Below are 17,359 nucleotides of genomic sequence, written 5' to 3' on the forward strand. Positions count from 1 at the left end.
ATCTGAAATCAACCATGGATTACATAGCATTAAAAACACAGTAAAAAAAAAAAAATCCACCACATTTTAAAATGTCAAATGCTTATTTCTGTGAAAATAATGAACATCTTAATCATTACATATAGGAAGGGCCCTTTTGCTTTTGTTTAGACTGTTTCTGGGTGGTAATTCTAATGAGAATTCACCATATCTGAATGCAGCAGAAGCGCCATTAAACATAATCTTTTTATTCTTCATTTCTGTTACATATGCAAATGAAATGATAGTAAAAAGAAATTAATTTACAAATGATATTCAATATAAAGCATGGTTCACAGTGCACATAATTGTCTGTAGTAATAAGTCTGGTTTGCTCCTGTCATAGTCTTCACAGTACAAAATATCCTCAAGTAATCTATTCTACGAGCAGTTTGCAATCATTAAGTCATGAGGAAAGCCTTGCCATCTTTCTAAAAATTAATAATAAATGTTTCACATTTCAAAATGAGCAGGGGAAGTGTTAACAGCACAAACAGTGATTTTGGGAAGGACATCACTGGGGGAGGAAAAGGACCACAATGCTTACAGGGGAAAAATGGATCACGTATCTAATGGGAATTTAAACATTGATTCTCAGTCTGTATTCCTGCAACTCCCAGTCTAACAAAATGCAAAGCAGTCTGGTTTGGGGAATCAGGAAAGCAGCAGATGGCTGAGGAATTTTGTCTTAAACCGGTGGACTACGACCAGTCACGCAGCAGTTTTCTGCTTCCTCCCGCACCAGCACTCCCATAAATGCCCTGGAAGGAAAAGCTCGCTCCCATCTGTGCTGCCAGGCTCCCCGCTGTGCCCAGAGGCACCGCTTCAAACAAGGGCAGCCTTGTAAAACCCTGTTTGGCTAGGATGAATGATTTTACATCATTTTAATTAGCTGTAAAACACCATCAGTTCTCCTTTAACGATGATCATCAGGTACACTCTTTGTGCCTGCAAAGCTTCGCAATAATTTTGCAAGACCGAATTAGTGCTGCTTACTTTTGCAGCTTGGTTATGATGATGTTTCTTAGCACGACTCCCCACCCTAATCCCTTCCCCTCTCTTGCACAGTCTTTCACCCGTGTGGAACTCTGCAGTTACAATATCGTGTATGGTGACACTGTCCCTTGCGCCCTGCCTCGCTGTGTCTTGGCCTTGGTTTCATACGGAAAAGAGGTTTATGTGCTCATTCCCTCGGAGAGCTCTGGCACGGGAGAACATGCAGGAGGGCAGGGAGTGGTGAGGGGTGATGGAGGATTTAGTGTCACCTTGGGAAACTTGGGCAGGTGAGGAAAATCCCAGTGGAAGAGTCCCCTGGGCTCCAGGCACAGCCAGAGGTAACCGCAGCAAGGCCGGTGTAAGAAGTTAGGCTTATTCAGTGTGACGCCTGTAATTTTTGCTATAAATATATCCCTTTTTTATTTTAGGTTAAAGCCATTTACATTCACTCTGATATGTTCTCAGTACAAAACGGTTTGCTGACACCAACGTTAAAGGCTAAGAGACCAGAACTAAGAGATTACTTCAAAAAGCAAATAGAAGAGCTATATTCGAGCATCTCCATCTGAAATCACAGGAAGAATCTGCTGAATAATGGACTTCGTAGCAATATTAGAATAATACTCAAAAGTACAGAGCCAGAAGGACATGGCTGAAATGGATGAGCATCTGAATCTGACATTTGAGCCTTTCGCTGCTCTAGGATTTCACCACTAACCATAACTTTCCTTCTTTTTTTCCATCAGGCGTGATACAATTTATTTTTTACTCTATGTACACAGTAGGGTACAACTAAGAATTATGCTAAATCGCCACAAAATAGACAGAAATTTCAATCTATGACCAAGTAAATTATGGAAACTCACCTTATTAATAACATTTCCAATTAACATAGGGAAAATTTCAGGTATGTCTGTTGATATTTGATTGTATATAACTTAATACATTAGAAACTAAAATTGTGGATAATTCCATAATGTGGTCTACCTCAAACAATCAGTGATTGATGGTGAAAGTCTATATTCCCTGATCTGGAACTTCAAGCTGGATATTGGTTTATATATTAAGTGATAGTTTTTATATTTTCCGGGACATAAATGACTTTGATTTGATTTAATCATTAATGGCCTAACTTACAACCAGAACAGAAATGGGAACGACTATCCCGCTATTTGTACTTAATAGACCTATTATTATATTATGTCTAAGGGATTAATATTACCTTGAAATTACAAGAACAGGTTAGGAGGCGATAGAATTCCCTCTATTTCCTTCTCATCCCAGTTCAATTTGTACATGGCATGCTGGTTTTACGTTAGGGCCTCCTTCAGCACAGTACGCTCATGGACATCTGAACTGCTCAAGCCGAGAAGGTTGCAAAGGCATCGCTGGCTCTGTCAGGGCTTTCTGTGGGAGTTCACGTTAACCCGTACGCTCCCAGTCCCTAATTTATTACTTTACATGCTGCTAACACGGCGTAGTCCAGTTGGACTAACTCCTTTTCAGAAACAACGCTAAAGAAATGGAGCGCGAGGAATCAGCTGCGACTCTGAACGGGGCTTAGCAAAACAAATTGGTCCGGGAGAAAGGCCAGCCTGAGGCGCCGCAGCGGAGGGCATCCTTCTGCTGGCCATGGGAGAGGGGGAAATGCTGCTCCGGAAGGGCCACGAGGATGGGCGAGGGGCTGTGTTGGTGCCGTGGTACGGTAAAGCGTTGGACGTGGTTGCAGAAAGGGCTGCTAAGAAAACATCTCTACGTTCAGACGTCTGGAAGCCTCAGTTCCCGCTGTCGGCACTTCCAGTGGCCTCTCTGGAATAAAGAGCGAGGAGGCTGGATGAAGCCTTGGATTTCACAACCAGCTGCAGCCACTGGCACAGGGATAAATCCCATGTGGAACAGGAACAGACTCTAGAGCTCTCTCCTGATACGAAGCACGGTACAAAACAATGAGAAAACTGTAACGTCCAGTCGCTTGGAGACTCGGCCTGTCAGTGGCTTCCTTCTGCTAAACAGGGTCCTACATATATCTGTGTATTTTAATAGCTGCTGTTTGTTGCACCAGTGCATCCTGGCATGGAGCTGTGCCTGCTAGATCTTCTCTTCTAGGACAGTGAAAGAACACTTGTTTTCTCTCTTAAACTGGAATCCGCTGTAGACTTTTGAAGCTAAAAGTTTAAATTTTTAATCTAAATGATCTCTTATTTTCCCTCTGAAATTCCATTGCATGCTGCAAAATGAAATAAATTGAATTAATGAGTTAGTGTTACACAAAGACTGATTTATTGCAGTAATTTCAGAACAAAATGATACAAAGGAAACTGTATCAGCTAACGTAATCACTCAGCTAAAGAACATAGTGATTTGATTTATCAAATGTGGATTTGTCTGAATCCGTTTTTGCGCCTGATTCCTCATTTGATTCCAGTGCAATGACTCATATCAGTCCAAAGCCAATAAGAAATACCGCTACTGTGATCCGATGGTCTTGTACATTCATTTTTCACCAGTGTACACAGCAACAGCCTCCCTGGGGAATTTGTGTCTGCCTTGTCTACAGAGGATAGGAATTACTGTATAAAATCTGGTTCTTTAGGTCAAGTCATAAGGGATTTTTGTCTCTGCGGAGTCTAGTTCATCTCCTTTTTGTATCAGCCAAAAGACAGTCATTACATACGCATGCTTCAAAGCGATGAAGAATTAGATTCAGTACAATTTCCTGTTTTAATAAAAAATACTTCTGCAATAAAAAAATAACCAATCATCTAAATAAGTACAGAAAAGCTATTTTCCACTGACCTTTTTCTACCACGTGAATTTAATTTACTTTTCTCCTATGATGATTTCAGTTTACCAGACTTTTCTAGACAACTAAACGCTGACTTTGTGTAAGTATAGAAAATCCCAATCTGAGTTTATTCACAGCTTATATGGCTCTTATTTTTAGGTATATAATGCTGAATAATATACCTGTATTCTTCTTTTGGTATTTGATGCAAAATGTCAGATGCACTAGAGCCAAAGATACGAACACCAAAAGAATAAGAAAGAAAAAAATACAGACTTGGCCACACTAGGATGACACAAAATTTGGGAGAAATTGTGTTGTCACACCACAAGTGTGTGAATACTTCCAGTGCTTGTGAAAAGCTGAATAAATAAAGTGAAAGCTCTCTTTAATACTTTCTTGTGTAATCAGATTTTCCTCTGCAGGTCACTTTCTCTCGCCATAATCATAACAATGTTGTAAGAGATTAAAAATTGAACACGTGCGTAAGGCATGAGCTAGGCACAAACATGCTTCTCTTCAAATTCCAGGAATATTTATTTTGCATTGGGCTTTCTCAAACTGAATTACTTCTTGTGACCACCAAGGAAAAATCCCCAGGGCTGTCCAATAATCAGGCTGGGTTTTTTTTTTCCCTCAAGATAACCAATTACAAAACTAATTTCTAATATTCATCTTATTGGAAGAGTTGAGGCTTGAGGGCTGTGTGTAAGTGGCAACACAAGTTACCCTTCTCTGTAAACAGCCCTGTCCCTGATGGGCTTCAGGCTGACTGGTTTTCACTAGTCCCTGTCATCTGGGGGTTTATTCCATGATCAATTAATGAAAAAAAAACAGGGAGCCCACTGAAAGGAGCACGGCTCCGGTCTGCCACTGCGGGTGGGCTTGGTGCTGGTCAGTCAGGCCACGGGGCTGTTCCTTGGTGTCACAAAAGCACCGTTGCCTTGAGCAGCCAAGTGGGACAGAGCCATGGGCACCCTCTGCCCTGAAGGCTGAGGCTGTGGGACTCTGGGCTACGACATTTTAAATACGGGAGGTTCTTCCTGGGCCTGGTGCTACGCCTGTGAAATCACTGGAAGACTGTCTCCAGTGCTCACACATACAAACCAGAATGAAATACATTTTTCCAGGAAGATGCTATTGTGTCGTTATAGATGTTGTATGTTCTTTGCTCGATGTATTGCACAGACAAAATACATAGGTCCAAGACACACACAGCTCTGAGCAGAAACCATGCCAGAGAGTCTTAACCTGATGTTGGCAGGAAATATATGCATTATTCTGTCCTGAAAAGCACGTTTGCAGGTAAAAATGGTTGATGCACATCAGGTGACAGAGAAACGATGAGTTGTTTATTGATAAAGTACCATTTTGCAATTTGTCCTCACTGTTAGTCAGTGTATATCAGCATCAGTAAAGCTCAGTATCATTTTTGCCATGAATATGAAACTCTTGCATATAACAGAAAATAATGTGACCTAATCTTCTGGAATTAAACAAATTAACTATAGATTTTTTTTTTTTATTATTTTCCATGTGTTAAAAGCACAAACTGGTGATCTATATGTAAATAAACCGCTACAAGATGAATGTAAACTGGGAAAGAATATACTATTTTTGCATGGTAACAGATTACTTAAAGACCTCTTGATGCCTTACAGAAAATTTGGAAAAGCATTTTATTTAGAGGCAATTCTTGTGTACTTTTTGTATCATTAGCTCGCTTTGGTTTTGTCTGTGGGAAAAATAAAAAAGATGTCAGAATTAGATCTTTGTTTCTTCTTGGAATTAGCATTCTTCAGTACTTTGCACATTCAGTGGTTTCTACGGCACCTTTACTCCTGTTGAATGATGAAGCTGAGGCTGTGCTTTTCGGAGGAGAAATCTGGATGCTTGTAGTCTGGGAGGGAAACAGTTTTAGCTCCCTGGAATTGTTCCAAAATAAAATGTTTTCTGAGGCATCTAGAGCCCCTTTAAGCCCTTCACTTCATTTCAGCTTTTTGTTATGTATTTTAGCAAAGTACAAGCAGCAAATGAGGCATTTTCGTAAGCGTTGCCTACTCTATTTTCAACTGAATGTGAAAGGGTTGAAATATAACATATAAATTTGAGTAAAAAAAAAAATCTTAACTGTAATTAAAAGATTTTTTTGGGTTTGGTATATTAGCATGTATATCAAAAAGTCATCTATGGAAACTTTTGTAAAGAATTAAATTGTCACATTTCTCAAACCTGCTCATAAGATTTTCTCGTGGACTGACAGACAATAAAAGCTCTTTTATAAAAGTCCGTTGTCACTCCAGCACTCTGTCCTCACAATCGGTGTGAAGTCGCTCAGAATGCGTGACTATACTGAACACGGTGTAAAAAAAAAAAAACAAACCATAAAATAAACTAACAACCAAAGGAATATTGGAACCTGAGATTGATTTTAGCAATCTTATATGAAAAAATTGTTGCAAAGTTCTCTGAAGATGCGGCAGTCTTTCTGTAATGGTTTCATTTTTTTATTTCAAATCAATAATAACATAACCAAATGTATATGCTTGTTTAATATGAATTGACAATTGGGAATGCATAGTATTTTTTCAGACTATGTGTCTAAACAATAAAGTTTAAAAGTGTTCAGTCTCTATTCCAGTTTGTGTGTGCGCTTCCAGCTCGCCCTTCACTTGCAAATCCAGTAATGCCAAAGGACTCTCACATTTGTCATGTTAAGGACGCATTCCTCTGCTCTATAAACTGAATCATGACGTCTGATCAATAAAAGGAATATAACTTATGCAATTTTGATAGTGAGATGTAATATTATAAATCCAAATTATCAGCATATTTGTTAGCCAAAACCAGTGATGGGGAGCAGCAGCAGCCAGCACAGCCCCTGCAAAACCCAGCAGCAGGGAACAGGGGCGGGACCGGGCAGGATTATTCACGGGCAATGATGCATTTTCTTAATTTTGCACCAGAAGCCGGTGTCCGGTGTCCGGTTCCAGGGGCACAGCCACCCCCCGTGCCGCCGGCCACCGCCTCCCCGGTTTGTCAGCCCCCGGCCCCGGCGGTGGTGTCAGCCTGGGGCCCGCTCTCCCCTCGCTCTCTGCTTCTCTCGACCAGGGGCGCGGGCCCACAACCTTCCCGGCCCAGCGGCGGCTGCCTGCGGGGCCACAGCCCTCCCCTCGGGCAGGGCCGGAGGGCACCGGGCCGGGCCGAGCCCACCCCGCCCCACGCCCGCCCCAGCGCTGCCGCGCCCGCCTGGCGCCCCCTGCTGCCGGCCGTGGGCGCCGCCGCGCATGCGGGCTGAGGCGTGGGCAGGCGGTTGGCGCGGCGGAGCGCGGCCCCGCAGCGGTGGTAGTTCTCTGAGGGCAGCCCGAGCGCAGCCCTCGCCTCTTTCCTCCTGCCTTTCCCCGGGGCCGCGGCCCACAATGGAGCCGAGCCGCTGGCAGGGCGCTTTCCGTGGCGGAAAGGCACCGCGGAAGAAGCGCCGCTCGTCCCCGCTGCCGGGGGCGGCCGCTGCCCCGGGCAGAGCCGGCGCCTCCCAGCCGTGCCGGCGGCGCCTCTTCGGGAGCGCGGGCCCCCGCGGGCCGCAGCCCGGCAGTAAGCGCGATTCCTCCCGCCGCCGCCGGCCGCCTCCTGCCCCGCCGTGCCGGGGTGAAGCCCCGCAGGGCCGGGAGGCCGAGCCGCACCAGCGGGGCGGAGGCTGGGCCGGGGGTGGCCGGGGTGGAGGCGGGCGGGGGAGCGGGGCCTGTGCCGTGCTGTGGCCAGTGTTTGTGTTTTCAGGGCGGTTTGCGGAGCGGGTGAGGCTGCTCAGGTTGAGTCACCCCGCGGGGAAGGTTCTTATCGACGGGGATGTGCCGAGCGTCGTGTGGCGCCGGCGGCCCCGCAGCCCTGTAGCCTTGGGCCTCTCGCCCTGCGTGTCCAGCCGGGCTGGGCCTGTGTGAGGTCGGGAAGAGGTTTGTTGTTACCTGTGAGCCTTAGGGCGTGGAGAAAGCAGGTAGCTGCTGTGGAAACAGGGCCGTTTCCTCTGTTTTACCTGTTAGTAATAAAAAGAGTTTTTCCTTTTGTAAGGTACCTTCCACCCGCATCTAATAATTTCCCTTAGAAATGACATGACAAAACTCTTGCCCACTTTTGAGAGGATACTTCAAAAAATTCCTTAAAGTTGTTCCTCAAAAGGAACAGCCTTGTGGAATACAATTTAGCAGATCTCAGGTTAGGAATTGGAGACTTTAAAGAAAAAAAAACAGAGTCTGAGGGGAAGGTAGGGGATTCAAGTAAAGGCTGACAGTAATGTCATGACTTGCTAAAGTAAATGGGGAAGACCAGTGTGGGATGGCTTGGTCCCACACTGATCTCGATAATTTAAAGTAAGACTTTAAATTACTGTTATGGAGTACAATGAACATTAGTTTTTGTCTTGGTCCTGCTCTGCTGGCTCATGCTCTCGTAGGTGCTTAGTACTCTTGTGTACCTGACTGGGTGCAACGAGCAGCCTTGAGATCTGTTTGCGTTTCATACTTACATATACACAGAAAAAAGAGGGAAGGGGATGAGTCCTGCTCATATGTTGTCCTGTCCTGAACTGCCAGGGAGTTCCAGCTGCAGGGTGCTGTGCAGTGCTGGGGGTGCAGGACTTCAGACCCATTTCGTAGTGTGGGGATGGATGCTCTCTTAGCTTGCTGTCATGAAAGTGTAACTCCAGAAAGTTTGGCTGTTTCTAGGTCCTGGCTACTGAAAATAAAACACAAAGCTAAAGAACTTATAAAATTGGTTTTGGGAGAAGAAAATATGTCTGAAATTTCCTGGCTCTTCAGTAATTGTGTCATCATGGCCTGTGGGATTATATACAATGAGGACCAGTTTATGTAGAAATTCTTATGATACTCCTAAGAAACTCCCTTTAAAACTGAGTTAGACTCAAACGACTTCAAACCTAGGTAGAATAAAGGTCACTTCCAAAGTGGCTTTTTCTTTCATAATCAAGAGGTTTCTAAACTACCTGAAGTATTTCTTAAAGTTTGCTAATTTTTTGGTCTTGTTGATATACTGATTAAAAAAGCTTGAGTAAAAATAATAAAGCAAATTCAGGCTTTACAATGTTTGTGATACTAGTGTCAAAAAGCATGGAAGAGGGGGAACAGCTAGAAGTGCCCTATTAGAAATAACCGTCTAAATTCTAATATTAAAACTAAAATCACTGAAATAAATACTTGTTCTTCCCTAGGCCTGAAGGGAAAGTTCAGTGTGAAAACCCTACCAAAAATTAAAGAAAATCTTGAGGTCACCCAAGTCAGCCATTCGTCCCACCAAAGGTCTGTTAGAACTCACTCAAATACACCATCATTAACACTAGCTAAATTTGTTTTGCCTGCATGAGGTGTCTCTTTGGAGATATGCAGCCTGAATTCTCAGTAAGCTGATGTTTGTCAGACTATTTGTGGGCACCTCATAAAACCATTCTGTAGTTTTTGTTGCCTTTCTCTAGAACAGTGTAGCTCTGTATTGAGCTCAGCTCTGTTCTTCAACTGCAGCAGTCAAGTGCATGTCAAAGAATCAACAGACTTGGAAGAAAATGAAGAGAAAATAGAAGAAAGCACTGTACCGCTGAAGGTGAGAATGCTGTCTTGCTCTTTACTAATAATTTATGGAGGCTAAATCAAAGAAATGTGACATGTTAGATTCTTTTTCTACTCAGTATTTCCCATGAGTTATATATGTGTGTGCACACACGCATTTTTCAGGCTGAACTTGGTCCCGTATTTTGGTGACGTTTTTACCATGTCTTTGGCCAGAATAAAAGCTGTTGGAGCTATTGGTAGCATGGGAAAACATCAATACTAATTATCCTTAACAAGGAAAGGCTGTAGCAATTGTGTTGTGTGGAAGGTATCTCATTAGAGTGTGATTCCAGAGAATTGCTCACTTCTAGTTCAGACACAGACCTTTGGCAAGTCACTGTTGGACTTCTCCTCGTGTTAGTACAGCTGAACAAAGTATTTTGAGATGACTGAGCAGAAGTGTTATACATCTACTAATGTAGGAATACATTTAATTGCATTTCTTTGTCTACATCCAGTTTTCTCAAGTTTGTATTGGTTGTCTAATTTTAGGAATCCCTGATAATCAACTTTGAAAGTAAAGAAAGTTTGAAAAATGCTGAAGTGACTTCAAGTGAGTATAATGGCAATACATTATATTATTCCATATATTTTTCTATCTATATAAAACTAAATGTAAAATTCATTATATAATTTTAATTATATTTCTATAAAAGTACTGGTGTGCTGTTCTTGTACTGGTTCTGACTGCGTGGTATTAAAAAGTAAAGGTTTTGAGACCACTGGCTGGACTTCTGCCTCTTATTCCAGCATGTGGCTCAGTTTCCAGGAATGGATTGTAGGCAGCACAAACAGGATGGGAGCCCTACAAGACCTGAGACAGTCTTGAGCCCAGCCTGTTGAAAACCACATGATCTTGGTTTTATCATTGACAGAATGAGTTGTTGACATGAGTTCTTCAACATACTCAAACCTGCATTTTTAAAAGCTGGTGCCTAAATAGCTAGTCATTCTGAAAACAAACCTGCCTAAGAATTACCTTATCAGAGGCTAAATTCTTTGAGTATTTCTAGTGAGCCTTGGCAAGGAAGGTGTCTTCTTTTAGCTTATGGTAATGTAAATTTGGCTTCAGGATGCCCTTTGTTTGTTTGTTTCTTTAACTGTATTATGAATCAGTATGAGATACTGACTTGACAATATTTAGCTCATCACAGGAATGAAACTTAGATAAGGAAATCCTGATGGTTTGTACAAGATGATACTTTTTTTTTTGGTAGCCACCTTTTTTGCTTCTTTCTCTAGGTACAGGAATGACTCTTCCCACAGGTGTTTCGACCTTTCTCCTAGAGTGTTTAGATGTAGATTCAACTGCAGATTATACCACAGGTGCTAGTGACAGCCTGACCAGTTGCCCGTCCCCTGAAATATTCAGAGACGATGTTTCAGGTGAGACTTCTATTTTTTTTTGAGCTTTATTTGATGCAGAAAATGTGGGGCTACTATCTACAGTAGAAGGACTAGTGGCCTCTCTTGGGGTGACTCACCAGGTCAGATCTTTGCTATAAGCCAATCTGTGCTTAACATGGGATCTGTGTCCCCTGTATCTGGTCCTCCAATCCAATGTGAATCAGGTCCTGGTATAATTTGAATCATACTGTAAACTTAAAGTATTCAGTGTTGATACAAGCTGTTTATTGGGGATGACCAACAAATCTGCTTTGGGTCAAATTCCTCCCAAACTTTTCTGTGGCTGTTTGAGCCAAGACAGTGCTTTCACTTTGCTTTAAAGTTCCTGTCTTGCAAATGTGACTGCTTTCAGTTTGGTCACAAATTTAATAACTCAATGAATTTCAGCATAACAAGCTCGGACTTACATCTTTTACATCCAGAAAGAAGTAATTTTTACTGTGAGGACTCTGGCAAGTACAAGAACTCGACTCTCCTGGACTCCAGCAAAGCAGTGACCATAGATAAGATACCACAGATCTCAAATCTTTCAGCAATATTGGGTAATTCTTTTCTACAATACTTAAGGCTATATACATGAACAAATTTCAGTCTAGTGCAAGGAACATGGTCTGGTCTGCTTAGCTTTTCCTTTTAAAGTTTAGCTTTTATGTTTTTTAGAACCTGCATTGGAGGATTTTCAAGACCAATATCCTAGAAGGTAATCTGCAAAGCAGGCTCTTTGATGCACCTAAATGTTCAGGTTTTTCTTTTTTGAATGATATTTATAGAAAAGCCAGTATGAATAAGCCTCTGATGCTGCAAACACTTCTATTGAGCTTCAGCTACCTGTGTCCTCACTAAGTTTGAAATTGGTGCATTAAGTCAGGTAAGAGTTTGACTTACAGTCTTTTTTTTTGGCCTTGCAGCTGTACGGATATCAGTGTAAGAAAACTCAGTGCGGGATTTTATGCAAGGGGAAGGTGACATTTATTTACAGAACCCTTAAATAAGTTGCTTTTATCCAGTTGCACTTACTCTGTCACATTTCAGTCAGTCACAGCCAGCAAGATGTGTGTGCCCAGGTGGTCTGGCCAGGATTGCCTGTGCAGGACAGAGTATGAGGGGCAGCTGCTGTCAAGTGCTCCTTAAGTCTCTGGTGTTCTGTGCTTGTCCAGAACAAAATTAGGTTTTGGGCAGATCTTTCATGTTCTTTAGAAATTATCAGCTGTTATGGGGTACTTGTTTGCTTCAGAATCTTGCTGACTTCAGCCTTCATAAATCTTGGGCCAGGTTGCTGACTTGGAATACATGTCTACCAGAATGGTGTATGTGATGTGCTGGAACCCTCTTGCCACCCTCCTGTTGTTGTTGCCAGGTTTTCTGTTGGCGAGTCATCTGTGCTGTGGTTTTATCACAACGCAGGGTCTTCACTGCATCTTCTGTGCTTGGCCTTGTCACAGTGCCACCTTCAGGTCCTGATGTAAAAATCTCAGCAACATGAGTGTTTTTTCTAGGAAGACTTATCTTTTCTTCTAACCCTTGTGCTGCTGTTTCCAGGCTTACATGCAGACGTTTCCATTCATAACTCATACCAATCTTACAGCGTTACAGATCTCTACACAATTCAATCTGAATTTTCTTGGGAACCTCATTTTCCCCTGCCTCCTCCTTAAATATGTTCTGTCCAAGTACACTTCAGTGCTGAGTACTTTAGTGAATGTCTTCTGTGGGTCTTAAATTGCAAGTATCTTCAGAATAAGCTGTGTGACTTGATGATAAACTATCGAATAACTGTAAAGTGTGATGACGTAACTCAGTAACAATATTTTTAAAAATAAGCTTTATCCCTTTTCACTCAGTCTATATTTTCCTATGATTTCCTTATACTTTGTTTTTTTGAACATTAACATTCATTCATAATAATTGTTCACTTTTTTTTTCCTCCTCTCCTAGAAAGAGACCATCAAATTACAGTTCTTCAGCATTAAGTGTTTCAACTACTCTGGCAGGTAAAATATGACCTGAAGCAACTGTACTAGCTGTGAAACAACAGGATATTCTACCCAAACTTAAATGATGGCAAAATATCAGAACTAGGCTTCCACTGGGTCATTTGTCCCCCTGTCACAGGCTAAGCTCAATTGTGTCTGGAAGGGAAAGTGTGAATTGAAAGTCTTCCCTGTAAATAAGACTTGGTTCTAATTAGCGTGTTAGGAGAAGAACAAAAAACCCCTAAACCCTGTGTTTTTCCATATAATCACCTGTGCAATGAAAATTAGCATTTCTTATTTAACTTACCCAGGAACAGAACGGTTTGTGCCATGCTCCTTGAACTCAGCTTCACAAATACTATTAGGAGTCCCTCATGTAACTACAGTTCTGAACTGTGATTGATGCAATTCTGGCTATGGCCCAGGTACCACATAATTTTCCCCTGCTTAATTTGGACTGTAATAGCAGCAGAAGTTGCCACTGGCAAAGGCTGCTGTGATTATGCAATTCCTCTGCTCCCACAGTATGTGTGTCTAGCAGTAAATAGCCAAGTGAACATAAGATTAATAAGCAACCTTGTTCCTCAAGGAGAGGGAGAGAAGTAAAGCAGCCTTGTTGGTGGGGAGAGGGAGATGAGGATTGTATTGAAGGGAGGAAGTGAGCTTACATGGGTGGCTTCAGAATGATCCCTCTTTGAAAACCATCCTGTAAGACATGGGGTGGAAAGTAGCTGTGGTCTTTGTCTCAAAGTTAATTAATTTGTTGGAAATTTACCACAGGAAAAAAAGTCTGTAAAATTACAGCTGCAAGAGAGAGAACTCCAGACCTAAAACCTGGTATGCGCTGTTCTTCACCGTTAGGACCGGACAGAAAGGTGAAAGATCCTTAATAAATCAGCCAGGTTGTAACATAGATGACTTGCTCCTTCCTTGTAGAGGTGGAAGAGTCCACCTAGAAGTGTAGTAGTTCCCTTGGAAGGGGTGCCCGGAGAGAATGAGGATGGAGCTTGCCTCTAGCTCTGGATAGCAGCAATAGTCATGGGTGCCCCCGAGCTCGTTGCTTTTCAGACTGACTGTGTCAGTGGTACCGAATCAGTTGTGTAGAGCTCAAGTATGACAGTGGGACTCTCTTTGTTAGTGTTTACCAGACTCTAGAGATTCACTTTATAACACAAAATGTAATTGTTTCACCCTTTAGCCTGACAATCAAACTGCTACACCTGCAAGGCTGAAGTGTAAGAAAAAAGAAAAAAATTCTAATACATTAGAAGAAGGTACCTCATCATTCAGTCAGCTTGATGCCTCAGGAAAGCCTTCAGCCAGATCAGCGGGGCTGACAGCAGAAGTACTGCCATCCAAAGGGACAGATGCTGTGGTGGTGAGTGTTCCCGTTGTGCCCTGCTGATTAGCAAAGGCATAAAGCTGAAGTGAAAGGTTTAAATCATGACAAAAGTTACAATTAAATATGAGAAGTGGTAGGAAGTGCTTTATCCCCTAGTTGTGAAGGGGACCCGAAATGTGTGTTCTGTGTGTAATCCAGTAGTTAAACCCTAAGAACTATTAGTAATTCTAAATGGACTTGTTATAAATAGTATTGCGTACTAGGGGAATACTCCAGGACTAATAATAAACAGCAAAGAATTGGAAACTGATACAGAATTCTTCTCTGTTTTTGGTTAGCAAATGTGTTCCACGATGCTGATCACGGAGGAAAATAAAGCCCTAAAAAACCTTGGTTATGCTCAGCCTGCAGAGCTAGATGTGAGTGTCTATCCTGATACTTTTTTTAATTATTAAAACCAAACAAATCATTCTTCATGGCACAGTCCAATTCTGGCTATACTTACGCTACAATACAAATTGCACAACAAGCTACATGTTAAATTCAATCAGCTGGACAGTTAAACTACAACAAAACGCCTACGTATCTGTTTTGTATTTTTACAACATCTTCTAATACAAAACCAGCACCTAGTAGCTTTACTTGCATTACTCCTTCGATACAAACAAACTTGATATTTAAATGTCAGTTTGCATTCTTTGTCAGTAAGGGCAGTATAGTCCTACCACTTCTCTCTGCAGGAACAGAAGTGACATCTCTGTCACTTTCATACCATAGCTCCCAACTGAATCAGCAAACTGTACTGGTTTTTAGAAAAAGGGAAACCGTTACAGTAGAAAGTCTGCTTAATTTTGCACCAGATTCTTTGGCAGGAAAACATACTGGGCTTTCCTGGTGTTGTTGCAAACGTACTTGAGTTTAGGGATGTTAATGAACAAATAGAGAGCATCAGGGTCTTGTTGGAGGCTGAAGACAGGAATCACTGGAGTCCTAAATCATATTTTTGAAGCAATAGAACATGTTTTGCATGAGCCAACAAGTGTTGAATTGTTGTCTGTTATTTATCTGGGCAGTTATTGCTGTATGTTTTGTATTTTGACGGAGCTGTAGCTTAGCTTGTCACCAGTGTGCAAAGCCTCACCTGGGGAAGACCTATTCCTGAACACCACAGGTCCATATGTAAATTCAGAAGAAATTGTTCCTGCATCTCTGAGCTCAGAAAAAGAAATTATTCCTCAAAGTCCAGAAGAAAAAGAATATTTTTCAGGTTCTAATTTTATTGCACTCTTTAAATCCAGTTTTGGCATGCTAGTATGTCATGTACTATATATTTAAGCCTTACAGTATTACAAACAGCTGAAGAGAATGTTTAAGCTTTGAAGCTTTCTGTCATCCTTTCCAACAGCATATTAAGTGCATACAAGTAGTCTTAAATGTTTTCTAATGACAGCCCTTGAAATCTGTGTGTCAGCTCTAATTTCCCTAGAAGAAAGCCAGAAGAATATTTCTTCAATGGAAATAGTTGTGTGAATGAAATGTCATTAATCTTTTCAGCCTCTGTGTGGCAGACAAGAAATCTGCTCCATTGTCAGAACGTCGCCCTGCCGGAGGCCTTCCAGGCTTCACCACATTCCAGTTAGCACAAAAGCGTTCCACCTTCCCAAAGGAGTGCCTGAAGGTAAGAGAACATAGAATTGGTTCAGTGTGCAGATGGTAACGAGCTATTTGAGTGTTTAAAGGGGTTTTTTTTTTTTTGAAGTCTGAATATTTGGAAAAATCACAAGGCTAAAGAGTAAAACACACTGAAAACTTCAGATTTCTGACTTAACAGTGTTCTTGTGCAACAGTGCTGCACTAAGAAACCCCACTAACGAATTAATACAATCTAGCCATTTCATAGGCTAGATCATTAAGGCTAGAAGGTGCTACTAGGTAACTCTGGGAATACCTGCACCTCTTCAAGTTACTCCTAAACACAACTTTGAGCTTCACTGCTGGTGTGGAGACTCTATAGAGAAGATACCAGCTTGTTTAGTAAGTTGTTATCCTGTGCCTTATTTCTAGGGTGAATATGTCTGACTGCAGCTTTCAGCCATTGGTGTGGTTTATATCTTTCTCAGCTAAACTGAGCTCTTTAGCATCCAGTATTTTTCCCCCTATAATAGTTCAAGTAATAGAGTATGTTTTTTCTTTAAAGATTATCAGTTTCTCTCTAAAGGTTTCTGTTCTTTTCTCTTGAGACCCTTAACATAGGGGAAGCTCCCGTTCTTCCCTTCCTAGATTTTTGTTAAACAAAAAAGAGAACTGTGTACAAAACTCTCATCACCACCACAGAGGTAAAATCCCCTCCCTTGCCGATCTCTCCTGAAGTTTCTCAGTGTGCCACTGGATGGCATATGTCTTCCTAAGTTTAAAGTAGTTCTTACAGACAATGTCTGCAAGTTTTCTTCAAGTTGTGTTTGTCATTTATGCTGTTTTATTTTAATACAGAGGTACTGCAGAATAGCTTTCAAAAATACTGAATATACACAAATTTTCAATGGCATTGCAGTCTCCTAGGTCCAGATACTCCCCTACTTTATTACAGATTGAGGACATAGAGCATCTAGAATGCAGGGAAGTGCTTTTAAGTCTGTGTATGTATTAATGACAATCAGCTGATGCTTCTGTACAGATCAAAGAACGAGGATGACAAGTCATGTTCCCAAGAGAATTGTGGTAATGCAGAACGTAGGTTGTGCTTGGTAGGCAAGTGGATCTCGGAAATCAGCAAGTGGCATTGTCAGAACAAAAGTTTGGGTTTGTTACTGCTTTTCTAGAGGAGCCTGGGAATCGGGAATTAGGCTGCCTGAAGGTGGTGGTGGGGTTTTTTACGCTGGATGCATAATAAAATCTGTGCTCAAGGAGCCTTTCAGAGGATGCTTATTAGGAATGTACATACACTCAAAACTATTGTTCTCTTCTCGCTAGCAATTGACCTACAAGATTCAGATTCCTCCAAACGATAGCACAGATATCTACTGAGCATCTGAACAGCTTGTCAGATCAACAAGCTTTCTGTTACACTTGAGAATGTGCCACATTACTGATAGCATTTAACTTATCCCTTTTTCCCCAGATACTATTACCAGTACCAAAAACTGGATCTACTGTAAACACCGATGAGATTTCTGGGTTTCGGCAGGAGTCAACAGAAGAAATAACTGTCTTGCTACTGTGGCAGGGA

General features: G+C 41.8%; 2 protein-coding genes across 2 annotated transcripts in view; both read left to right on the forward strand.

The window, feature by feature from the left end:
- The window catches only part of ACSL6 (acyl-CoA synthetase long chain family member 6), a 40,518-nt gene extending 35,572 nt beyond the window's left edge, over positions 1 to 4,946 (forward strand). The window contains exon 21 of the mRNA XM_068408331.1: positions 1,443 to 4,946. Coding sequence (XP_068264432.1) covers positions 1,443 to 1,583 — 141 coding nt within the window. The 3' untranslated portion in view covers positions 1,584 to 4,946. The remainder of the gene's footprint in view (positions 1 to 1,442) is intronic.
- Positions 4,947 to 7,218: 2,272 nt separating this feature from the next.
- On the forward strand, positions 7,219 to 17,359 carry MEIKIN (meiotic kinetochore factor). Its single transcript, XM_068409250.1, has 14 exons — positions 7,219 to 7,390; positions 9,018 to 9,105; positions 9,325 to 9,403; positions 9,904 to 9,964; positions 10,654 to 10,797; positions 11,241 to 11,360; positions 11,479 to 11,518; positions 12,754 to 12,809; positions 13,572 to 13,666; positions 13,990 to 14,169; positions 14,472 to 14,552; positions 15,244 to 15,392; positions 15,681 to 15,811; positions 17,252 to 17,359. The coding sequence occupies exons 1-14, from the start codon at positions 7,219 to 7,221 to the stop codon at positions 17,296 to 17,298; spliced, it is 1,443 nt and encodes a 480-aa protein (XP_068265351.1). The 3' UTR covers positions 17,299 to 17,359.

Source organism: Nyctibius grandis, chromosome 10, assembly GCF_013368605.1.
Source record: "Nyctibius grandis isolate bNycGra1 chromosome 10, bNycGra1.pri, whole genome shotgun sequence".
In the NCBI taxonomy this organism is placed as follows: Eukaryota; Metazoa; Chordata; class Aves; order Nyctibiiformes; family Nyctibiidae; genus Nyctibius; species Nyctibius grandis.